At 39.5% G+C, this 27,115-nt stretch overlaps 1 protein-coding gene across 2 annotated transcripts in view; it reads right to left on the reverse strand.

Annotated features, from left to right (window-relative positions):
* RFTN1 (raftlin, lipid raft linker 1) overlaps positions 1-27,115 on the reverse strand; it is a 477,341-nt gene that overhangs the window by 105,854 nt on the left and 344,372 nt on the right. For both annotated transcript variants that reach the window (XM_077491379.1, XM_077491378.1), the window contains one exon: positions 17-422. In XM_077491379.1, coding sequence (XP_077347505.1) covers positions 17-422 — 406 coding nt within the window. The remainder of the gene's footprint in view (positions 1-16; positions 423-27,115) is intronic.

Genomic DNA, 27,115 nt, shown 5'->3' on the forward strand with positions numbered 1-27,115 from the left:
TGACTTTTGTACTTACTTCTAATGCTGCAATTATCAGATGGCGTAGTCTCAGTTGTTATCTTGTCATGAGCGAATACGTCCTCATTTGAAACCTTGAAATTGAGCTCTTCCAATTGATCTCCTTTATTTAGAGCTGTAGACTCCACTTTTTGCTGCTCAATAACATCCAGTCCATCGACTGCTTTGGGCTGTTCATCGTTTTCCATTTTCTTTGCTGGTGAATTGCTTCCATTAGTGTAATCTGACTTCTTATCAGCTGAAGTATTATCTTCTGTATCACTGCATGCTTTATTGATGGCTGGGAATTCGGGAGCACTTGTTTGACTCAAGCTATCAGATGGGCTGTAGGGCAGGTCTTTTGCAAAGTAGTATCCTTGTACTATCCCCGCAAACTTTGATCCCTGACTGGCTGCATCCTCGATCTGAAAAAAACAAACCCATAGATTTAATAAAGAACAATTCAATAGTAGGAAAAAAAATAACTGATATATGTGAAAAAATTGGACCACAATAAATAATACTCTAATAATGCCCTAGAAAAATAAGCAATATAATTTTTATCAGCTGAGGTTGGGGCAAATGATTTTAGTCCCACCTTAAGTATGGGTATGGGTAAAGCTTTATAAGCTCTTGGAGTGCTGCTTTAGGTGTGTAGCATGGGGTTTCCTTACAGTAAAGTGTATCAATAACCAAAATTGTGGACAGGCATGCTTTTTAATACACAAGAGACATGAAATGTCTCTTCCACGTTAAAGTGATTGTATCTGTTTGTTCGCCTTGTACACTGAGCTACGCTCACACAGCTTAGTGTACACTTTCGGCATCTATCGAGAGAAACTAATTTCCGCATGTGTGTAGGAGTGATATAATTTTGGCCTGGTCAATCAGAACGGCCAAAACTCAGAACCCAAAAGAAGACTTGCCGAAGATGTCGGTGGCCATTAGGAAACTACTAGACTCTGTATCATTGGCGTGAAGGTGAGTATAGTTCTGCTTTGTGGGTACAGTCAAAATTGAAAATTCAACCTTGAGATGCATATAGGGACCCCAGTTCACCTACTCATTGTTTCAGTTTTAAATACATATTTTGCTGCAGAATATTAATCAATTTCATTACCCTTTCCTGGTAATCTGGAAACCCCTAGTTATGATGAATAATAACTATTCCTAAGCACATCCAATGCAGAAGCTGTCTTACACTTGAAGCAAGTTCTATGTAAAAAAGAAGTTCGAGCTAAAAGGTTTCCTATAGTAACCAATCACATTGAAAACAGCCCTAGAAGTTTGAATAAAATTACTCTAACTGGTGTGAATGGGCCCAGCCAGTGATTCAGTGAGCCCTGAAGTTAAAGAAAGCAGTTTCAGGAATTAGCAGGAGCCCCAACATGTGATAACAGTGATTTTTAAAATATGAAACTTCAAACAACTATATGTACTCAATATTGACCTAAGGTTACCACATTTTCAAAGTAAAACTTAGGGAGGCCTTGCTAACTAAGGCCACTTTTGAACCACACTCACAAAATCCAACCACCATTGTTAACATGAGGAATGTAAGGGCTTAGGGACACACTATGTCTTGCATAGTTACCAACAATTAAAAATAGTTAGGAGGAAGGCCTTGAAGGTATCAAGAAGAAAAATATGACCCATGACACCTGCTGAACATTTGGAGGCATGGCCAATAAAGTAGGTCATACTTCACAGTGTGTGGTCTGCATTGTGGGAGTGAAATTAGCCCCAGCATTGGTGCCATTGGAAATAATCAACAACACATGATTGGCAACAATAATAACCCCAGGAACTGGTGTAATTGGCTATAATGGCAGCCTCCCTGTTTCTTTCAGGAAACATTTACTTTAATCTTTTGTTGTTCAGTTTTTGCTTACCTAAAGACACACTCCCACCCCGTGCTCTGGCCCTGTGCTTACTGACTTGTCACTGGTAAACACAGAAGCCGGTAGAGGATGTTTTCTGCACTAATCCCTTACTCTTCTGGCTTCTGTGTTTACCAGTGGCAACTCTTCTTAGAGCGCCATTATGACACAGAGGAGGTGGTCAGCTACACCAGCGTTGAGGCCCCTCCTGAACCCCTCGTCCCCAGCTGGCACTGAGGATTATTTCCCTATCGCTCCCAGGTAAGTATTAGTGGGGTTAGGGGGAGAGCTATGTACTGGAGGGTTGGGTACAGAGCTATGTCCTTGGAGGGGTTTCAGGAGGAAGGTAATAACCTTTGTTACCCACTCTCTGAGCCATGCACCTTGTGCAATGTGCACTCTTGTGCCCTGTGTCCTCTGCGATGTGCACTCCTAAACCCTGCGCTCTATTTGATACCCACTTCTGAACCCTGCACAATATTCACTCCTGCACCCTATATGATACACACTACTAAGCCTTGCTCCTTGTGCAATACGCACTTTTGAGCACTACACACTTTAAAATAAGCAATCCTAAGTACCTGCACCCCATGTGATATGTATTACTGAACCCTACACCCTGTATAGTACACACTCCTAGGCCTTGCATGATATGCACTACTGAGCCCTGTATTCTATGCATTATACATCCCTGATCCTTGAGCAGTTCAGAGCCTTGACCACACCCACCATTTTGCACTGTATGCTAAACTTTGCTTCCCTCACCTGTTTGACCGGGGTGGCTGGGGGACATGGTGAGGGGATGTGAGTACATGTGCCTATTCTCTGAGAAAAAAAGCCCCTGAAAATAACACATATAACACAGGAAATAACATGCTCACTGTTCCTCATTATCAGAGGTGTCTAACAGACTACTCTTTAACAGACGCTCAGCCATTAATGACCCCCTACGCATCAGCAACCTCAACACCATGCAATTTGGTGTAATGTATTTTTACAAAAGGGTCAGAAACTTCTTTCCCCTTGTTTTTCACTTTAGGGCAGCCTATTGAATGCACTTGCGCACGCACAGATGTGAACCGTGTCTAAGGGATATAAAAAGATGTTTTGGTTATAAATTCATTTTCTCTGTGTGATGATAGATTAGTTTCCTCTGCCTTTGATCCAACCATCCCCTCAAACTACATACTGAAATGATTTAAATGGTATGTAATCACTAACTATAAACTTATTTTCTTTGTTCCTGTTTGGCCAGCGGAATGTAGCATTAAAAGTTGTCTGTTATATTTCCTTGACACGTGCAAAACAATTCCTGATAATCCTGCCAGAAATCTTGTGAGGTGAACTTCCTGTGCACTCTGCCTTTGCTGCACTGAAATTTCAGAAAGTTGCCCAGTTGGACTACAACCTCTTCCCCCTTTTTGGAGATGAGGTGATGCATTGGTGGGGAGGGTAGTATTCTGTAGTCATGTTCAAGGATGACTACCCAGGTGACATCTTGCGTCATGATCCTAGAACAGGAAATGTCTTACTGGCAGGATCACTAGGTGAATATAAAGAAAACTAGCCTGAAAAGAAAAACAAATGTAATGTCCACATTTAAGGACTGCTAAGCTGTAATAAATTACATTTTGTTCTTGGGTTTAGACACAACTGCTGCAATCAATGCAACAGTTGTCACTTACTAACCTAATGTAAAAATTGCTGATATGCTACAACACATAACACACAGATTGGAAGCGATCTTTCCTTATTAGCTGTTGAAAGTTCATCTCTCAGTGGTTTTTATAGGTTACTGAACATTATTCACACCATTAAGCAGGCCTAAATCAGATTGCCAGAGAGTCTCCTGTAAGCTAAGCTGTACAGGAGCAAAATCGGATCAGACTAATGGCTTGTTCGCACCAAAATGCGCTGAAGAAAGCCCGTGTTCTCTACGCATTTCCCACACCGCGTTCAAAACGCACTGGGTGTGCGATCTGCTGTGAGTGTCAAAATATTCGTAACAACACCCCAAATGCAGATTGCAAATGCAGTGTGTTAGCCTGCGCCAGATGGCATGGTACTGCAGTACTATGTAATCCGATGCAGTATGTTTTTCAAAAGTAGTGCATGCATTACTTTTTTGTGCTATCCAGTGCAATTTCCCTCCCATTCAAATGAATAGGCTGGAAATCGCACCATACTGAGCCGCACAGGAATCGCACAAATTCAGGTGTGAACCAGCCCTAAATTCAAAAAGAATGCTAACAAACATAAGCACACAGCATGCGTTTTCTAAATAAACACATTGCAAAAAATACCAAGCAGTATGATAAAAGCAAATTCAGTAACATAAAATAAAAAGAACACACACTGCTGAGCTGAAAATCAACTCACTGAAGCTTGGTCATGCCACAATACCATGATTATATACTGTATAGTCATTTGAAAATTGAAGTACACCCCCATGGAAACTGATGACGTTTTTAACATATTTGAACAGGCATACATTAGATCTTTATTCAACTAGTGCCTACGGGTATAGGTGATATGTGGCACAAACAATTAACATGGTGTATTTGTTTTTATGATCTAAATGAACAAAAATGCAGATTTGTTTGTCATATGGAAAAAAGTAAGTTCATCCCTTCATTTACCGCCACTTTAAACCAATGATTGAATAGTGTGCAGGTAGAACCTATTTTATGTAAAAATCTGAAATCTGGGGTCTACTATTTTCTTTGCTTTTGCTAAATTGGTAAATCTACAAAAGTTTGTTCAGAGTATCCCAGTGTTCTGAATACTAGTATACAATATTCAATAACATGGATTTTAATGAGTGTTCAGGTGGCTAGCACCACAGAGAAAAAGTGGGACAAGTCACACATTAAATGCCAAGTTATTATATTTTTAAACTATTACTCTATAGAGACACGCTTCACTGTAGCTAATCCTAAAATGTCACAATAATTACTTACAACCACCTTCTCACCTCAATCTCAGACATGTGCACTTTATACAGCGTAAGAAATGTCAGAGGGATTCCCTAGAAAAGACCAAACTGGAAACAGATGTGTGGATGATAACCATGGGTTTTTAATTTATTATGGAAAAACATCTACTGACGTTCAATGCAAATCAGGTGTAAAAATAGACTGGAAATCTAGGTAAATTATTTCAGGGACCTGTAAAGGGAACTCACTTCAGTTAGAATCCCAACTGCAGAATTTCAGTAATATTTTATCTTAGACTTATCACTTGTCCTAATTTCACCCTGTCAACCAATATTGACTATTTTCAATCCTTTTTTTATATTATATATTATAATATTTTTTAATTCTTATGCTGTTAGCATTAGTAAATAGAAAGGAAAGCATATCATCTTTACTTGTTTTAAAGGAGAAGTAGGGTCAAAGCTCTTCTCCTTCTCCTGTGGGTCACAGGAGTGAACTTAGTTCTGAACTTCTGTGACCTGTATTCAGCCAAGCGGCGGGCTAAAGTCTGTTGTCAGAAGACATTTCTCAACAGGTCCAGCCTCTGGAGAGATCCTGACTAAAATGGTGCCTCAGCCTCTCAACGCACCACCGAGAGCCTGAGCCAGCCACTTCCAACTCTTTACAGCCAAGCACTCTGGTAAGCGTTGGAGGGGCAGAGCAAAGAGCCGGCTCTCTGCTCACTGAAGACCATGAAACAGAGTGATCAGCGATCTTTCATTGCTCAGTTCTTTGTCTTAGCCCCTAGAGATTCTGCCAACCAAAGCCGTCGGATTTTGTCCGTCAGATTTAGTCTGACGGATTGTGTCCGAAACTGCTGCATACACACGGTCGGACTAAATTGTCGAAAAATCCAATCTTTCAGAACGTGATGACGTAATTTAGTTACGATGGGACTAGATTCAGGCTAGTAGCCAATAGCTTTGATGTAGCAATTTGATCTGAGCATGCGTGGCACTTGGTCCGATCAAAATTCTCTACACATGATCGGATTACGTCCGACCGGCCCAGCTGGTCGGGAAATATTTCCAACATGTTGGAAAATTGGGTCCGACGGAGATTCGGACGGAATCAGTCCGATGCATACCACACACAGTCGGATTATCTGACGACACGGTCCGATAAGATGCATTCCGACGGATTCTCCGACCGTGTGTACGCGGCATTAGAGGTGGTGGGGGGCAGATGCAGCATCGGACTGATGCTGGAGCCAAATAATTATGATTGTTTTTAAATCCCACACTTCTCTTTTTAAATTTTTCCTGGTTTCCAGGCCTAGGCAAATAATGTAATACATCCCAGGTATCTTCAGGAGGGGAGGGTTTTCTCAACTAAGCACACCCTCCTGCCTGCACGCATGAGTTAAGTACAGATGTATTCCAGGAAGTAAATGCGACATGAATCGTCTGCCCTTACTCAAGATGACCATCGCCAGAAATGCTAGGGTTTTTTTCAAAGTGATTTCTCAACAAAATACAGTATTGAGAAATGGATGGATGGGAAAGAGTGCTTTGCTTATTAAAAATGTATTAAATAACATTTATGGTGCTCAGGTTGTCTGGGAGAGAGCAGCACTAATTGTTTTTTTCAGGCTCTTGCGGCACTTCATCAGCAGAGCTGCAAAAACCTATCCATAAAATAAAAAATGTGAACGAGCAATTGGGTGCAAGTCCATTCTTCACAGATACCAAGCAGGAACGACTCCCCTATAGTGTGTATAATCATTCCTTAACTCCTGGTGCTTAGATGTGCTCATCTGTGACACAAAGTATAAATGGCTCTCCTATAGTGTGTTTAATCATTCCTGAGCACCCGGTGTTTAGATGTGGTCCTCCTCTGTGATTCCAAGTAAAAAAGGCTCCCCCTATAGTGTATTTAATTGTTCCTGAACTCCCAGTGCTCAGATGTAGTCCTCCTCTGTGATACAATGTAGGAACAGCTCCCCTATAGTGTGTATAATCATTCCTGAACTCCCAGTGCTCAGATGATGTAGTCCTCCTCTGTGATACAAAGTAGGAACGGCTCCCCTATAGTATGTATAATCATTCCCGAACTCCCGATGCTCAGATGTGGTCCTCCACTGTGATACAAAGTAGTAAATGTTTATCTGCATAGTTTTCAGTTTCTCTAACTGCTGCTCCATTACTGCTATGTCCTGTAAAGACGTGGCAGCCAGCAGTAGTAACCATAGTGGGCAGAAGGAAACACGCTATTCAACACACCCCTAAGAATGCAATCACCGCCCACCAGACAGGGGAGTGATTCTTTTTTATTTTTTTATTTTACTGATAGTGTCCCCTTAGAGCACAACCTTAACCAATATCTTTTCTTAGGGTTTTTTCATTATCCGACAATGATTGGTGAGCTTGGTACAAGATGGGTGTTCCTAAAAGACATGATTTATTGTGGCACATCTTTTCACATCTTCCAGCAACCATTTTCTTTGCAAATTCTGAGATCTCAGAACTGCAAAGGAAATAGGTGCTGAGAGAATTCCCTATACCAGATGCAGTGATCACAGATCCAAACGGGGGAGCAGTTAGATATATATTGCCGATTTGGGGCCCACTCTGATTAAAGTCTGAATAAAGAGGTATCCTGGGAAAAGGGACATCCCTCCCTATGTCCCCGTTGAGGAGATTTTCCACTTATTTCCAGTCCCAGTGAAATCCTGTGACATTTTACATCACCAGGACAGGAAGATAAAGAACAGGCAATGGGGATGCAGACAGCAATAAAAAAAATAGTATTCATTGCAAATCCAACTATCTTGAACATGAACAGTTGGCCTATTTTATGCATCAGTCTATATTTGTTTTACTGTATGCATGGTCACAAGACCAAAAACCTTTTTATCACATGTATGAGGACTCTAAGAAAAAAAATTCCAGCATCCAATGCCAAAGAAAACTTGTAGGAATCTGATAATGGTTGCCACTATATACTTATGACAGCCGCTCAACTAAAAAAAAAAAAAAGTTGCTGAGCACAGTGTAATGTGAAGGCTTAAATCGACTGCTTTTGATAGTGTTTGAAATTATGCACATTACATACAAGAATGCACCAACCCTGCCAAAGAATTTGTATCTTCAAAGCCCATTATCTACACAAATATCTCTAAAAGACATAGAACCATAGTTGCAACACTCCAAATGTTAGGAAAATAGATAGTTGCCCTCTGAAAGAGACATTCTGACATTCTTGTGTTTCTGAAAGCTTTATGCAATAAGTTGTTAAAGGGCCACTAGACATTAAAGAGCCTTCTCTTACTGGCTAGATTTTTCTTTACTCGAATATTATTCAGATGAAGTAAAGAATCACTTAATAGCATTTCAAACTCACAGAGCTGTAACAGAGACAATGAGTCTGATCATTTCAATTCAAGGGCTTATTAGGGACTAAAAGTCTCTATCACAGAGAAATTCATATCTTGGGAACATTACTTTTAAAGACACCATAATCACTCTGGTTGCGACAGATCTGAGAAGCTCAAATTGAATCCTAGTATTGATGAGTAGTACCAAGTTCAAGAAAACTTGTAACATAAAGGACAAACTTTTCCTAGCTTCCAAGTTTTACATTTTGTCATACCTAAAGATTTATGGTTTCAGTAGGTAGAATGGAAGTTTGAAAAAACTGTATGAGAGAAAGACAGGGGGTATCATTGTTGACCACCTTCTAAGAGTGCCTATTGTTTGGCTATCTCTAGCTTCTTTAATTTCCAAGTCTCTGACCTCAGACACCTATGGAATCAATGCTCCTGAGCCGCATTCTTGTTATGGGTCAATGACTCAGAAAGTATTGGAAGCCACGAGTATAACTGAAACATTAGCTTTCAGTGCACTTTTGATTTCTAGCTTAGAAGATCTACACTAAGGTTCCTCCTCACACTAACCTTCCTACTAACCCTATCTCCAATGATAACCCTAACATTAACTCTCCCTGTACATCTAATATTTATCCTAAGTGTCCCTCAAACTAACCCTAACATTTATGCCTACACTAACCCCCTTTAACCCTAACATTTACCCTCATACCAACCCAACCTGTAAGTGATCCGGATGGCTCTGAAGTAGGGATGAGCTTCGAGTTCGAGTCGAACTCATGTTCTACTCGAACATTGCCTGTTCGCCTGTTCAGCGAACAGTGAACAATTTGGGCTGTTCGCAGCAAATTCGAAAAGCCGGAACACCCGATACAAGTCTATGGGAGAAATCTAAAGTGCTCATTTTAAAGGGTAATATGCAAGTTACTGTCCTAAAAAGTGTTTGGGGACCTGGGTCCTGCCCCAGGGGACATGGATCAATGCAAAAAAAGTTTTAAAAACTGAAGTTTTTTCAGGAGCAGTGATTTTAATAATGATTAAAGTGAAACAATAAAAGTGTAATATTCCTTTAAATTTCGTAGCTGGGGGGTATCTATAGTATGCCTGTGAAGGGGCGTATGTTTCTGATGCTTAGAACTGTCCCTGCACAAAGTGTCATTTGTGCAGGAAAAAAAGTCTTTTAAAATCACTTGTGGCTAAATTGTCGGCTCCCTGTAATACAGAGAACACTCAATTAGTGTTCTCTGTATTAGCCGACAATTCATTCATTCATTGATAAAAAAAAAAAAAAAAAAAGCGTGGGGGTTCCCCTAAATTCAATTACCAGACCCTTCAGGTCTGATATGGATATTAAGGGGAACCCCGCATCAAATAAAAAAAAAATTGACGTGGGGTCCCCCTAAAAATCCATACCAGACCCTTTATCCGAGCACGCAACCTGGCAGGCCTCAGGAAAAGAGGGGGACTGAGAGAGCGCCCCCCCCTCCCTCCTGAACCGTACCAGGCCACATACCCTCAACATTGGGAGGATGCTTTGGGGGTCTGTGACCCCTCAAAGCACCTTGTCCCCATGTTGATGAGGACAAGGGCCTCATCCTCACAACCCTGGCCGGTGGTTGTGAGGGTCTGCGGGCGGGGGGCTTATCAGAATCTGGAAGCCCCCTTTAACAAGGGGACCCCCAGATCCCGCCCCCCCCTGTTTGAAATGGTAAGGGGGTACAAAAGTACCCCTACCATTTCACAAAGAAAGTGTAAAAATGGTTAAATAAGACAAACACACTTTTGAAAAATTCCTTTATTAAAAATAAAAAAAATAAAAAAAAGATTCCAGCGGTGCTAATCCACTCTTGCTATCCAGCGACGAATCTCCGGGGTCCAGCGATGGATGATCATATCCAGCGACGGGGGATCTCTCAGTCCAGCGCTGTCCATACATCCGTCTTCTGTCTCCAGTGCGGAGACACTGCGGAGATCCCAGCGCTGACGTTTCTTATATTAGGAGGGCGGGGCCACCCGTTACCTGACCCCGCCCGCTCTGACGCTGGTGAAGGGAGCCAGGGGTTCCCCAGTGACGTATGGGTGACCCCGCCCCCTCTGATGTAACGGAAACCTGCGTTACATCAGAGGGGGCGGGTTCACCCACACGTCACTGGGGAACTCCTGGCTTCCCTCTCCAGCGTCAGAGGGGCGGGGTCAGGCACCTGTCAGTTTTTACTGCTGTCTGTGCTCCTGGGAGATCCCTCTCTATTTGTCCTGTTTACCATTATCATTGAAAGTGAAAGTAAAAGAAAAAGAAAATCCCACATTTTGGGCTGTCCCCAGAAAAATAATAAAGGAGAAATTCTCCAGTGGGGACAATAGTTCTGATGACTTGGAGGATTTGGTTATTTTCAGTGATTTTCTCTCACTTCCTGTTTTGGATAAGGGGCAGAACGTGAAGGTAAATGTTCCCAATAGGACACAAACAGCCAAAAAAAGAGAAAAAAACTAACAGGGATAACTCCTGATGTCATCACGCCCATAGATCAGCTCTGGATGTGGGGATGGCAGGAACAGTCCACCGCTGGATGGGGGGGGGGGGGGTTGTTTTCCAGAGGATCGAAAGATCAGGTAGGTATAGCCTTTCTGTGCTCCCCTGGATAACATGAGCACTTAAAGTGGTTGTAAACCCTTACAAACCACTTTGACCTACAGGTAAGCCTAGATTAAGGCTTACCTGTAGGTCCAAGAAATATCTCCTAAACCTATACGGTTTAGGAGATATTTACCTGAAGACAGCCACCGCTGTCTACGGCGCATCTAGGCTCACTGGGTAAGTCGCAGATCGCGGCGATATGCCGCGAGTTTCGGCTCCCGTGCGCACGCGCGGGAGTGACATAATCGCTGCTCCAGCGAATCACAGCGCCAGAGCAGCGAGACCCACGGAGACTCACCAAGAAGATGGACGCTCGGAACTACAGGGGATAGCGGTGACTTCGCTGGCTCCTGTGTCAGGTAAGTGACATATAATGGACTACTATGCGATGCATAGTAGTCCATTATGCTTTACCTTTGCAGGGAATCAAAGAGGAAGTAAACCCATCAGGGTTTACTTCCTCACTAACCCATGCAGTGTTGGGGGGCACAGCCCCACTACATGGAGAAATATTTTATTCCTAGAGTTTTACTTTAAGGCTTAAGGCTCTAAGCCTTGATATGTTTGGTATTTATTTACTCAGAGCAACCTCTTCTTTAATACTGTAATAAATAATTGGGTATTTAATTGTACAACCCCAATTCCATCAATGCTGAAAAATACCGCATATCCAGGTTTTAGAGCAGCATATCCTCCCATATGCATGACGTCTTTTTCAGGGAAAACATTGCATATTTCAGCACCACAATGCTAAATTGTATACTACATCTATGCCAACAGCATGGCTTAATGGTAGAAAAATCTGGATGCTTAATTGGCCTGCCTGCAGTCCAGACCTTTTACCAATTAAAAATATCTGGAGCATCTTCTGGAAAAATATGACAAAGAAGGACTGCTGAGCAGTTAGAATCCTATATCAGGCAAGAATGGGACAACATTCCTCTCCCAAAACTCCAGCAACTGGTCTCCTCAGTCCCCATAGATTCACAGAGTGTTGTTAAAAAAAAGTGTATTTAGTAAACATGGCCCTGCTCTGAGTCCGGAGGCTGGAACCGCCAGGAGATTTGTAGTTTTTGGTGGCACTGCAGTGTTTATCTTACTTGCACTGCAGTTGCCACTTCTGTCACCTGTCAGACCTCAAATTATGGCAGTGGCAGTTCAGGGTGAGGGAGCCACTCCTTAGATCCAGCCTCAGGACCCGGGGCGGGGGTAGAGGGATTCCATACTAATGGGAAGGGGAGAACTCTGTACTGGCTGGGATTTTGGCTTGAAGAGGGAAGTAAGGACTGCGGCATATGTTAATATGTATACAGTAAGTAGGTCCAAGTATGAGGCCCCCTCCAAATGTTTGTGTAATTCTGCTGCACCCACAATATGCCTAATTTTTCTGAACCCCTGAAATTTTTATCTACGGCCCTGCAGACTCATACATCCTATAATAAGTGCACAGTAATTTATACTGATTTTAGACCAAACAGTTGGATTTTTATGAGCCTTAGTTATGACTGATTCTCTTTAAATGTTCAATCATATGACCCTATAATGCTATATAATTGTTCCTAGACCAAGACCCAAACTTAAAATATTTTCTGAATACTAATTAATCCACAAAGGCATGTGTTTGGAATATATATACAGGTAGAGTAGAGCATATCAAAAGAAACTGACATTGCAGGGAGATAGTGCTAAAACTGTTTTTATAATGTACTGATTCCAAAAAACATTACAAAAGATATCCAAATGTATAAAAATTAAAGTATATAAAAACAAATTTACCAGTATCAATCCATAATAGAGGGTATATCTTTCTGTACATATATCATCATTATATTTTATCCATGCAGAATGGCTTTACAATGATAATCATATATCCAAGTGATGGTCTGTAAAATTTAGAGGTGAAAAAGCTACGAACTTGCGTAGCAGCAAGTACCTTCTCTATGTCTATATAAGAAAACCTCTATTTTGTAGGAGCAGGTGGAACTCTGAGGATTTATTTAGGAGGTCATCTAAATTACAGGATCACCTGTATGTCATAGTGGACCAGCACGAAAATAGATGGGTCAGTTTAGGACAGGGTTTCATCCAATGCTATGGTTCTTCAAGAGAGGTATGTCTAAGGGTTCCTTGAGCAATGAAAAATGTCTGCAGCTCAGATAAGTTCCTACTGACACCATTGATCCATTTAGCTATCTGTAAGGAGGAATTCTTCCCAATGACTACAAGTGTAAGAAGTATTATTCTCAGTGACCATCACACTAATGTATCTAGTGGCATCACTAGGGTTGGTGTCACTCCCCCCCCCCCCCATCGGGCTCTCTCCTATCTAGCCTTTCACAGTGCCCCGCAGGCCACCATGCAGGCTAGTTTTGGGCTGGTAGTGCACAGTCACGGTGCGCACCACAAACTGGCCACTGTAAATGATGTGGTTGGTGACAACGTGCTGATTCGTGCTCTGTCACGGATGGGAGTGACTCCATGGTGGTTGGATATCACTTCCTATTTGATGACGTCATCCCTCTGGCATGTGTTCACCCGGGGGCTGTCCACACCTCCTGCAGCCCAATAGCAACGCTACTGAATGTATCAAGAGTTTTCGATAAAGTCATTTTTAGTAGGGGTTCCCTGAGATTAGCAAGTAATTTCAAGGGTTCCTCTGTGTTGAAAAGGCTGGGAAAGGTTGATTTAGGATCTAGAGAAAGCAAATGCTAGTATTTATCAATGAATCTTCTAATGGCATTGCCATCAGTGTTCTAGGTTGTAATATATTGGAGAATGAGAGTAGAAGATTTATTCTCCCTACTATCATTCTGTTTAATCAAAAGAGCATTACTATCCATATTTATTATCCTATGGTATGTTGATTGCTAAAAGCATTTCCTATAAACATTTCTCTCTCTCCCTCTCTATACAAGACCTTAACTTGGCATTTAAATTCTGTCAGAGGAAAACAACTGCAGCAGAATCTCAAATAACTGACATAAGGTATATCAGAAAAAGTGTGAATGGCGTGTTTGGATGTTATTATCAACTTTTCAGAATGGTATTTCATGAATTGAGCTTATAATATAAAGTTGTACATACTATAACATCACCTCAAGACTAAAGAATTAACCACATATATTTACACCACTATGCTCAATTTAAAATGCATTTATTTATTATTCACGTAATTTACAAAAAGATCAAAATCTTCTTTTAAAAAACCTGACCAAACTCTGACCATCATAATGAGCGTATATTCACAATAAATCTGATTAGCGGTCAACCTTACCACTTAACAAGTTTTAAGGTAAGATATAAACCACACAGGGCGTGCACTGTTTTCAATGAGCTAGCTAAATCATTGATGTCAATTTACTAAAGGCAATTAGTATTTTACATTGTAAGGGGATTTTCACTTTGCAGAAGAATTTTAGCTTAGTGAATGAGGTGAAGCTCTGCTAACTTTCATCATCCAATTACAGGTAAGCAGAAATGTAGTTCTTTTTTTTTCTTTGCACGTGATTGTGTATTGTTTGCAAAGTGAATTATCCACACATTGACTAAGTTAGGCAAAATTCCCTTGCAAAGTTAACAGCCTATTTGCCTTTAGTAAATCAACATAGTGACTTGCATTATGAGAAGAAGCACTGAAACACAACCATTGTGCAGCACTTACAAAGCAGAGCTTGCTTAAATAGATGTGGTTGCACTAATGCTCCTAAATAATTACATACTATGCAATGTTTTTTTTTTTTAATCATTAATACATACATACATCATATATGTTTTCATGTTTTAATGAAAAAAAATTAGAAAGACTATACATTCACATAAACCTCCATGCCTCAACCCTTGGCCTTCCCTCAACACCGAAGAGCCAATGTTTTAAAAAATAAAATTGCCCATTAGAAGATAAAACAGGAAAGGAGATTTTGCTGCATTACTCACCTTCAGCTTGGAGCTTTCACCACAGTACTGCTGTTCTGCTACTAGATATCTTTTATATATCACTCTAGCAGTACAATGTCACCATAGTGAAACTGTATTACTCTTGGGGTGGGCTGATAAGAATTGTTCTCTTTTTTTTTTTTTTTTTTTTTTAACAATGTGATTGCTTTTATAGCCATGATGGCTGTAAAAACAATCATTTTTTACTGTATCTGGCTGCATTCATATAACCATTGAGAAATACTGATATCTGATTGACCACAGCTATCACATGATAGAGGGCTGCTGTGACTGGCTCTGTGCCATGTGATTTCTGTGACCAATCACAGGAAATTACATATAGTTTACTACTGTCCATGTATTGCTGATTGGCTCCAGCAATCATGTGATACCAGGGCCACTCACAGTGGAAATGACAAGAAATTACATATTAGTTACTACTGTCCATGTAATCGCTGATTGGCTACAGTGATCATGTGGTACCAAGTACAACAAACAGTGGCTGGTACAACAAACATTGTTTTGCTGTATCCACCAGACACAGCAGAAATATGGGTATGTCCACCTGCATCACTGCTGCTCCTGTCCGGCTGTTTATGTACAGTGGCTGGATTGGAAGCAGGCAACAAATACATTTTATGATATTTAATTACTACAGAGTTTCATTATTTTGTGTCAATTATATCTGTGCGGAGATCAACTTTAAGTGTTAGCCTCCTTAGCTTCTTTAAACCCTAAATCACTCAGACTACTATAGCAATCATATTTCTTTCTTTATGTGGCTATTTATACTGCTCTTATACAGTATATCAACATTAACACTTTTGCCTTTTTACAGAAAAAAATGTGTCTGCAGATGACTTTTTATTTTGAATAACAATCATGTTATGCAGTCTTGATTTTTGACTATGTAACTACCGAGTTAATTATGTGTCAAAATTTCATACACCTAATCATGCATTTTGTAATTTTGTGTTATCACTGCTGTTTATTTTCCAATGTCTCACATATAAATATATGTACCTTGATTTGCATTTTAATTTTGATCCTTGGGTGTACTTGGTTCTTTATTCTTTAAGTAGTTACTTTAGAAACACAAAGATCTTTTGCTCCTAAAAATACCACTACCTTTAACAGTCAGTTTCGGTATCTATTACTTAGAATGGACCAGGAAGCCATTTGAACTTGTGATAAAATATTGCCCTATAAGATAAAATACTCATTTACGAGAAATAGAGGCTATTGCCTAAATAATCATTTTTTTGCAGAAAATAAAGAAGTGTCACTGTGATTTTTTTTGTTTGTGAATTTATACTAGTGTGTTCTTAGATTCTAGGAAGAAACCAAGGGACCTACAGAGATCTTGCAAAAATACAGAGATTTAGTGGTTGAATGCAACCAAGGCACATCTGTATGTTGTGTGTATATTCTCTCAGTTGGTAAGGGTAAATCAACCGTTTCTTTTGGCAATGTTTTCAGAAACTACTGCCAAATATGAAGTATGCTTAGGAAAAATCAGTAAACAAAAACTCTGCCCAAGTCTGTCCCACAAGATTTAATTATTCCCCCATTGATCTCTGCCATCTTGCCTCCTACACAGCATAGAGATGTAAGCTAGATTGGTCATTATAACTCAATGACATGTCAACTCATCATGCAGCAGATATGACTGCTCTCTGTATATGATAGGGGCCACAGGGAGTGAAAAAAGTTGGCGATGAGGGCTTAACACTTGGATTTTGACAAAATTGTGTATATCAATGGCTAATGGAGCAAATTATGAAGGTACCACTGTTTTTCCATGGCAACGAAAAAAAATTCCCTTTATCGACTGAGGTAAAGCCATAGTCCACCTAATAAATGCAACTACGTATATTTAAAAATTTTCATTTTTGAACTGTGATCATATGTATCCCTTTTTTGTATTATGTGTTGTGATGACTTGTTAGTATTTACATATATTTTATACTGACATTGAATTACTCCTTTCAATTGTCTGAGTTTATATTTTGGTATGCATATGATGTATCTTCGTTGATTGTTTCTGTTTTTGCTATGTCATCTGTATATTTAGAGATTAAACATATATAAAAATAAAATAAAATATACACTTGAAACATTTTAGCTCTGAAGTCTACAACTACTATCAGTGCATCAAGGGTGCAATGCACAGGATTCTTCATAGTCTACATCCCAGCACAAAGTTCCCCAGGAGGTATGGACCTACCATTATGGGACTGGTGGAAGTAATCAATTGGTTGGGGAATGTGACCATATTTCATGTTACGTCCTACATATGTGTAACATGAAACATGGTCACAAGGGTGAACTAAGCCTTTAATCCTTTTCTGCCACTGCCCCTGGACCCTTGAAGAGAAAACCTGAATGACAGGAGACTTTCTGATAGTGTGACCACCGTGACAGCAGTCACATGATCGGAATCTCCTGATCGCAAACAATAATTGCAACTGGAGCTGTCTGTTGCAGCTTTGTCATTGTGCAGGGAGAGTGCCACAAGCACACAACACATATACGAGTACGTTGGACGGAAACAGGCTAATAAAGAAAAATACACTTAAAGAACACATATTAGGCTTATACTAGTGTATTTTCTTTCCAACTTTGAAAAATCTGGAGCTTCAAATCATTTAGCATATAACATGCAAATGTTTAGAAATGTCACATATTTGTAGAGGGGAAACATATGCCGGAAAGTTATACATAGGAAGGATGGGGTACAAAGGCCAAGTCTCCTAAACAATGTATACTGCTGCTGTAATATGAAACAAGGGAGTCTTCATTCCAAAGATGTAAGCATTCCTCATTCATAAATAAAGTTATGTGGGATGTGGTATTCTAAACCCAAAATTGACAATATTGCCAAAATGCATTAAATCATTTTCTAGAGTTAATAAAAATTTTCTACAATCAAACATAACAACTTTATTTAACAATATTGTGTATTGAACAATGCAGTAAAAGAGAGACTCAGAAACAAGTAAGGTTAATATGTGATTGCATTTCACACGCATTTGTTCTTGATCACAGGGCAAATGAAGCTGAGACAGAACTGATTACAGTAATTACACCTGAAGCAGTTCAAACTGGGAAAACAGCCTATATGTTATGTGCTTTACACTGGGACAATATGGACTTTCTTTTGGTATTTGGAAACATAGCAACATTTAAAATTATCCTTATATCCAATCAGAATGTAGAGGCATAGCTCTGTGTTTAGTTTCTCATCATTCCTATCACATCACATGACATATGTAGACATCAAAGATTTTTTTTCTATTCATTCTTGGTATTTTTTTCTTTAGCATTCTATGGTCCCTTATTAAATGTTTGGTTGGACTTTATTATTGTAATTATTTAATGAATGACATTACCCAATGCCTTTGAAGAGCTCATTAACTAATTAGTGTAAATACTGTTAAAATGTTTTGATGTTTTTGAGTAGGGAAAGGTTGGAACCCCTGTTTGTTTTTTTGTTTTTTTTGTTTTGTTTGCTGTTTTTTGTGCCATAGCATAGATCTCTTCCCACTTTCTGTCATGCAGACACAAAAGGAAATGAGAGGAAATATACACCTACAGTAGCTACTAAATAGTTATCACTGAAAAAGGTGTCCATTGGAAGGTTTCACCTTACCTCTGGTTCTGATAACAACCGTAATAAAGTCCCACAGCTAGAAAGTAAGTGAACATCTCTCCACAATGAGGGAAACCCCCTTAGACAGTTCTCTCAAACATATATAGAATAAGAAGGAATAAACTGCGCTCCAAAGCAAATTCTAAATAAAAAGCTGCAATGAAAACAAAAAAATATCCACATGGTGTCAAAAACTAAAAATATATAAATTGCACTAATTACTGTGACCACTCTATATCCCATGTGACATAAAATGAGTGATAAATAATAATGAATCTATATATGTGCATATATAAGAAACACTAACATAAAATTAATATAAAAAAAAGTATATATATATATATATATATATATATATATATATATATATATATATAATGAAAATATATATATAATTAATACAAAGTCCATCAACAGTCCAAGCCAAAAAACTGAAAAATGAAAGCCCAAAAATATCCAAACGGAAAAACATGAAATCCGAAGTTTGAGGGAAGAATCTTCACCAGAGCTTGTAGGAAGAAGGAAGATGGAAGACAAGATCGGGGTAGATCAAAATGGTGAATGCCCTTACCAGATACGGTGGACCCCCTTATTGGCAAGGTCTAAAACGCAGGCAGATAACTGCATGGGTGGTTTAGATATCCAGCTGCTCACTTGTCTGCTCACTAGGCAAAATGATGAATGCCCTTAAAAAATACGGTGGACCCCCTTAGTGGCAAGGTCAAAATGATGAATGCCCTACCAGATACGGTGGACCCCCTTAGTATGTTAGTGTTTGTTATATATGCATTATTATTTATCACTAATTTTTATGTCACAAGGGATATAGAGTGGTCACAGTAATTAGCGCAATTTATATTTATTTCTCTCAAACAGGTTTACCAACTGAACTTAAAACCTTAAAATGATTTCCTATCACTTTCTGTCCAGGTGATAATGACCTCCAGGACAAAAAGAGGGTGAATTGTACCAGTGGCTCCACAAATATCAATAAAAACCTAAGAGAGGTTTCACTAAAATATAATGTTTTGCCAACAGATTAATTGCATTCCAGCCACTTTGTAGCTGAAACATGGTTATACAAAATATTTCAAAATATTTCAATATGAACTTAAGCAAGAAAGTAAAATATTGCTAAGTAGTAGCATATCTCTGCCAAAAAATCTCCTTATTCTTTTTTTTTTTCTAGTGTTATATTTATTTTGTGTAATCACCTGCAGTGCATGTGTAGAAGACTATATTCTCCTGGCTCATTAACAATGCCAAGAATATGGCAGGATGAAGTTATTCCAGAACACATGTGCAGAATTTACATCATCGGCTACCACCCTGTGGCCAAAAAGACCCAAGCCCCTTAAGAAGATGGTGAGTGTCAACAGTGAGTATTGACCTGCTGGCATTGAAGTACCTGCCTATACTGAAGGAGAACAGACTGTAGGTAACTTTGAAATAATATGCAAATATACTGTGAACACTTGTACATTCTAGCAGGAGAACCCCATCAATCTGGAACAAAAGTTCCACATTAAGGTTCTGTATCTTTGTGCACCTTCGACTAAAGATGTGTAAGCCCTTGTACACACGGTCGGACATTCCGACGGAAAATGTCCGATCGGACCATGTTGTCAGATAATCCGACCGTGTGTGGGCTCCATCGGACCATTTCCGTCAAAATATCCGACCGACAAAGTTTTAGAGCTGGGCTATAAAATTTTCCAACAACATGGTCCGATGGGAGTTTGTCCTATCGTTTGTAGAGAATTCCGATCGGACAAAGTGCCACACATGCTCAGATCAAATTCCTAGACCAAAGCTATTGGCTACTAGCCTGAACGTAGTCCCGTCGTAACTAAATAACGTCACCACGTTCTGAACAATCTGATTTTCCGACAACTTTGTCCGACCGTGTGTATGCAACACAAGTTTCGGACAAAATCCGACGGATTTTGTTGACGGAATGTCCGACCGTGTGTACAAGGGCTTAGAATTGACGCATCATTAGAGACATCTGTTTACATCACACTAAAGGATTCTCCCCATTTCCCCCACTTGGTAATGCCCAAATAATGAAAAACATCAACTGCTGCATCTACAGTATGTCAAACCAAAGTAATACTTTCATTATGGTTGGTTGGCTAAATCAACATTTTTCTTATATAATCGGGGGTCCAGCAAAACAATTTCCATGTGCACCGACCAAAGTAGGAGGTGTAAGAAGTAGTGTTCATAATTCACCCGAAAATGATGCAAGAATTTTATTTCAGACACCTATCCTACTAGATTTTCCTGGCAGTCTGCCAAAGAAGCATTAAAAAAAAACTATTACTATACACCATATGTACCTCAATTAACTATCATTATTAGTTCCACTGAATTGAAACTTTTCCGATTCTGCAAAACAACCAAAAATTGCATCCAACACAGATTGTCCCGAAACTGTCTGCTAGTTAGCACCAAATAACAGAACAACCACGGCAATGATTTTTCTGCCTGTCAGAATTAAAAACATGTTCATCCTATTTTTAAACACCTGGCATATTCGCGGATCACTTTCTAATTGGCTTTGATTTAGTGATAAATTATTGCATTTCACACTGTGTAGGTTTTGAAAATTCTGGAACAAAATTAAATATGATAACAAGCAATATGACACCATTATGCAATGTGACTAGCAAGTGGCAGCTTCAGATTAGAAGCGTCCATATCAGAAATGTTTATGTGACACTCCCACATGTATTTTGCATGTTATTTAAAATAATTTTGACTTTCTCATTTAAAGACATTGGCACTGAGGTGAAGAATATGGTTTGAAGCACACATCTTTACAAATTCAAATCACACTTTCAAAACAGAGTATTTCTAAAATAATGTTTCTATTATTATATCTATTATTATTGACTGACATTGTTATATAAAGCTATGAACAATCTGGCACCTGGTTATACCTCACCCCACTTAGAAGTTTACATACAGTCATTTTGACATACAACCTAAGACAAATAGTTCAACTAATAGAAAAATAAATCAAATAACCTGCATCCACGGAACCCTATATGTTAATCCAGAGGGAGGCATAGAATCCATATAAAGCAGGGTCCAATCTGCTTCAATGGGGAATCAATTCCTGTTTCTCTATGGCAATCAGATATTTCCTAGGTACACTATATTACCAAAATTATTGGGATGGCTGCCTTTACACACTCATGAACTTTAATGGCAACCCAGTCTTAGTCCGTAGGGTTCAATATTGAGTTGACCGACCCTTTGCAGCTATAACAGCTTCAACTCCTTAAGAGTTAATTTCACTGGAACTAAAGGGCCAAGTCCAACCCCTGAAAAACAACCCCACACCATAATTCCCCCTTCACCAAATGATTTGGACCAGTGCACAAAGCAAGGTCCATAAAGACATGGATGAGCGAGTTTTGGCTAGAGAAAGTTGACTCCGGACCTCAACCTGATAATACACCTTTGGGATAAATTAGAGCGGAGACTGAGAGCCAGGCCTTCTCATTCAATATCAGTGACTGACCTCACAAATGTGCTTCTAGGAGAATGGTCAAACATTACCATAGACACACTCCTAAACCAAGCCTTCCCAGAAGAGTTGAAGCTGTTATAGCTGCAAAGGGTGGGCCAACTCAACATTGAACCCTAGGGACTAAGACTGGGATGCCATTAAAGTTCATGTGCTTGTAAAGGCAGGTGTACCAATACTTTTGGTAATATAGTGTATGAATAGTCAGTTATATTCTTGGATATTTTAAAAACACATCCAGTGTTTCTTTGTTTTTGTTTTTTACAATCAACTGAGTTGACCAGAGGTCTATTCCACATTACCTCTAGTCTTATTGTAAATTGGCCTTTGCATATGTGAAGGTTAAAAAAAATTAGTAAAGCAAAAATACAAGCTAATGCACAGCCAAATCACAACATCAGTGCATAAAGGGTTAATTACATAAATAAGGTTGCTGAAACCATAGAATGAATTTCCTTAAAGAGGAGTTCCCCTAAATAAATAAATAAATAAAAGTCAGTAGCTACAAATATTGCAGCTGCTGACTTTTAATAATCGGACACTTACCTGTCCCAGGGTCAAGCGATGCGAGGGAGTGCTCGTTCCCCCCTCCGCTCGGCAGCGACAGCATTGCAACTGTGGGCACCCGGCTGTGGCTTCACAGCTGGGCACCCATTGCGCATGTGCGAGTTTATTTTTTTTCCTGTGGAACACCACTTTAAGAAAGACTAAGGAATAATGCACTATAAATAAATGAGCAGCTATCCAAACAACTAACTTTTTGAATTTCATATATTTATGAAAGAAAGGAAGACTCATATAAAGACATAACAGTACACCAAAGTACATGCACAGGATCTCCCCACAAGTGAGGTTTTACTTTAAAATGTTATGATTCCTACCTCCACTTGATCCTGAGTGTCCACATACCAGCTGAAGATGTTTTTATGGTATCTATCCATGTATATTGATGTTTGTTAATTGCTGTACTTTTAGCTTGGACATTTTACATGTTCTAAAAGAAATCTATATGTTGCTTGTAGCTGAGAGTTTGCCTTTGTCTACATAGAGGAACTGTGGGCATATCCTGTGCATGTACTTTGATTTACTGTTACGTCTTCATATGATTCTTCTTTCCATAAATACATGTAATTCAAAACTTTAGCTATTAAGAGTGCTGCCTTTTATTTATATAAGAGGTTGCAGAGGTTAAAGCTTTTTTCCTTTAGATGCAAAGATTGCCCCCTTGCCTTTTGCAATGACAATAAAGGATAGTTTTTAGGGTGGAACACATAACATGTTCCCCTTCCTGAAGCCTCTACCTGATCCCCCTTCCTTCTAACTGTGACAGTGGGCTGGGGATCTTTTCCCTGCACCGCTGTCACAAAATAGAAAAAAAAAGGTTGTGCGGTGCTCTGCCCACCTGGCCATGACATTCATTCACAGAGTACTGTGAAAGTGAGAACTGCAACTAACATCGGCCATTGTGGCTGATGGCTTTTAGTTCTTAAAGTGGTAGTAAACCCACGTTTTCATCTTTTACCTACAGATAAGCCTGTAATAAAGCTTACCTGTAGGTATTGTGAATATCTCCTAAACCTGCACTGTTTAGGAGATATTCAGAGTGCATGCAGCCAGTGATGTCCCCGACACACTGTGCCGGACCTTCAGAGCCTGTGCCGTAAAAGACGGGTTCTGCACGCATGCGGTTTAATACCACTTTAATGAACTACCAGGGTGCTGAGCGCTCTAGGTAGTTCATTCATGTTTTCTGTCATTCAGCAACTACCTCCAGCTCTGTGCACTACTGTACTAGCAGCCATGATGTTTCTTTTTCCACCGCTGCTGCTGGCTCCTCCTCTTTGGAGTGTGCCCCTATAGGGAGCTGCTTCCTAAGGGGGAGGCACTCGTGCAGGCTCAATTCTGAGCCACACTCCCTCTTCACATGATGTGATTGATGGCAGCACCAGCCAATGGTTGCTGCTGCTATCAATCTGCCTTGCTAGGGGAGAGAGGGCGGAGAGAGCAGCTGACCTTGGGCACAGCGTTGGATCGCTATCAGCTTTGGTAAGTATAAGGGGGGTTGGGAAACCATCCTAGACATAGAAGTTTTTTAACCCAAATGAAGACAATAATAAAGGGTGAAAACGATGATAAATTAAATAAAAATGATCTGTTTATACCCAATAGCAAATTAGAACTATGAACGTGTTATGTTTAATGTACTTAGAAAAAAAAAATGTATACGTGGTATACATCTATAATAGAAGTACTGTACCTTATTTTCTTAGTGACATAACTTCCTAAACATTTTGTAGTGGACAAAATTAAATGCATAAAGAAAATACATACAGCAAGTCACCTTGAGTGTATATTTTATGACTTCCATAGATCATTAGGATACTTCCTGTATCTGGGTGAAGAATGGGGAGTTTCTACTACTGCATAATACTATTAGCACTCACAATGCGGGTGGAACACACAGTAATGAGAATTATTATGAGAAGGTCATGTTGACAAAAGGGGGTCAAAGAAAAGTCATAATCCAATATAAAACAGACTCAGGAAAAAGTCATGCTATTTACTTTTTTCTGAGAATATTTTTTTTTTATGAGGCCATTTTCATGGGTCAATTCACTTCTGATAAACTCCAGTGGTGGTGTGTATGTTCCCCGACTAGCAGTGTTTTTTTTAAATGAATGAGCAACCAGCTTTATTTTTAAATTTGCCCTTTAACACACAAAAAGATCTTTTCCCAAGATCTGATGCTGTATTGTCATTGCATCAAAGGGTCAGTCCACTTAAAAGCGGACTGACCAAATACAGGTGGGGGCTTGGTAGACTTGATAACACACCACCCTCTTACCTGCCTCAAATATTCCATCATAAAAATCTCCCTGCCATAATTCCCAATTGTTCATTTTGGACATTTGGGTGTTCAACTCACATTTACATATTCCATAAAGTAAATGAAAACAATCCAGCATGCATTATGGCAATACCTTGTATTGTTCCTTTCAACCTTGGCACCAAAGTGCAGCTATCTTACCAAAACAGGCTCAAAAAAGTCATTTGGACACAATTGTTCTCTGCTTGAGCAGTGTTTTTGCAATGCTGCTTTATGCATTGACCACAGTCAAAGGACACTAATTACCAACTGAAAGTCCATAGGGACAACTCCTTAATTCCATGGCTGTGACCCTGATGAGCCATAACAACCTCATTACAGATTGTAGACAGTGCAAAATATGTGCATGCTGAATAAAGATATGGCTGTTTTTATTGTCATTCAAGAACATGTAGATGAAGGGGAATGAAATGGGAATAGTAACAGTAATAAAATAAAGACAAAACACGCAGTAGCACACACTTATATAAATATGTATAAATATATATATGTATAAAGTTAAACAAAGTGTAAAGATAATGATAATGATGATAATTATTGTTTTTATTAATGATAAACTAATAATAATCATAATAATTACCAAGCATAAAGTGCAGAATTACCAGTGTAAAATTTCAGCAATGCCCAAATATCAGACAATAATGATAATAGTAGCAGTTGTTACATTTGATGCAGAATTATTCTTAAGAACCTCCAGCCTGGTATCCCTGTTCCGCTTTATAGCGTCTGACCTGAAGGGAGGTGAACAAAAAATCCCCATAAGCAGGATAGGAAGGGTTCCTCGTGATACCGTGGCCCATTATCCTGTGCCTGCTGTTGTAAAGGTCATGTATGATGAGTAGACAGTAGCCAATAATTATCTGTGCAATCTTTACCACTCACTGAAGTGCATGTATATTTATAGCAGAGCAGTTGTGAGAAGTGAGGATGCTATTTGCCACACACATATAATAGGGAAGGTCTGAGGTACTGAGGCCAGCATGCTTCAATTTCATTAAAAAGTAAAGGCGTTGGCAGACCTTCTTCCCTATGCTGGCTGTATTGGTGCTCCAGGTGAGGTTATGAAAAATGTACATCCTCAGATATTTAAGACATGAACCCATCTTAACAGCAGCACCCCCCAGTGTAGCGGGAAGGAGTAGTGGTGTCTTTCGAAAACTGACCATACACGCAAAGATTTGGGGAAATCCAGATAGTCCTCCATCTTCCACTGCTTGCTATTGTATACTGACAACCAACACCGCAGCTGTCAGAATACACAAACAGTTACTGCAGCTGATTGGATGCAGTCATTGTTCAGCTAACTTTTTTCTACCTGGCCCTTTCAATTTTTTCTATCAAAGTTTGTCGAGCTGGGAGATGTCGGCAGAACCACCCACAGCTCAAATTTCAATATTCAAGCCATATATGGTCAGTTTTAAAGGAATTGTAAACATTCTTACCTGCACCTTGTGCTTTACACCTAAATAAGATGTGCATTCTTTATGTAATTTCATTGCGTCATTTGTTGTTCTGTACACACAGTCTACAGTAAAGTAACTCTTCACATTCTGGTGGCAGCAGTTTTTTTTTGTGTGCTCATGTGGCATGACACTAAATGCATGACCTCTGTCTGTAGTCTAAGAATTGACACATTCTGTGAAGAAACTACACATCTAACAATCCCTGGGTGTTTTGGTCTAGTGTTCTACAATTGCAGCAATTCGATTTAGTGCTCTGCGGGTGACAGCTAAACAGTAATTATATCCCATAGAGACACCAACAAGCAGGGCAATTAACTGAGAGCTCACCATATCTTTCAGATGCAACACAGAAGAAATGGCAAGACATGTTTTTGACACTGCATGATCCAGAACAAGAAGCTGCCTGTCCCTTTAGCGAATAGGGACTAGCTAGGTTAATGAATACATGGACAAAAGGCGATTGCTTAGCCATGACACCACAAAATGCTGCAGCAACATGTGAGTCCACCATTACAAGGTAAAGCAGACAAACAGCACAGGCAATATAACTACACTAAAATCTAGTTAAAAGAACAAAATAATTTGAAAGTGTACAATGCTTTTAAGGCCGCAATGATAACAAAATGCTTATAATTTCCATATGAGTGAGCTGACAACATGATTTGCATATGAATTTGCTTCAATGGCTCATCCATATGCAAACCCCTTGCGACTTTTTCAGTAGAAAAGCCGAGGGAAGCTCTTCCTCAGCTCTAGTCTCATTGGTTTGCTGATGGTGAAGTTTTCCTGCTGCCGCTACATTTCACCAATGCTTCTGAAAAGTGAGCTTA

Source organism: Lithobates pipiens, unplaced genomic scaffold (genome assembly GCF_037356315.1).
Source record: "Lithobates pipiens isolate NorthernLeopardFrog02 unplaced genomic scaffold, aLitPip1_a1.2 Scaffold_19, whole genome shotgun sequence".
NCBI classification, from domain to species: domain Eukaryota; kingdom Metazoa; phylum Chordata; class Amphibia; order Anura; family Ranidae; genus Lithobates; species Lithobates pipiens.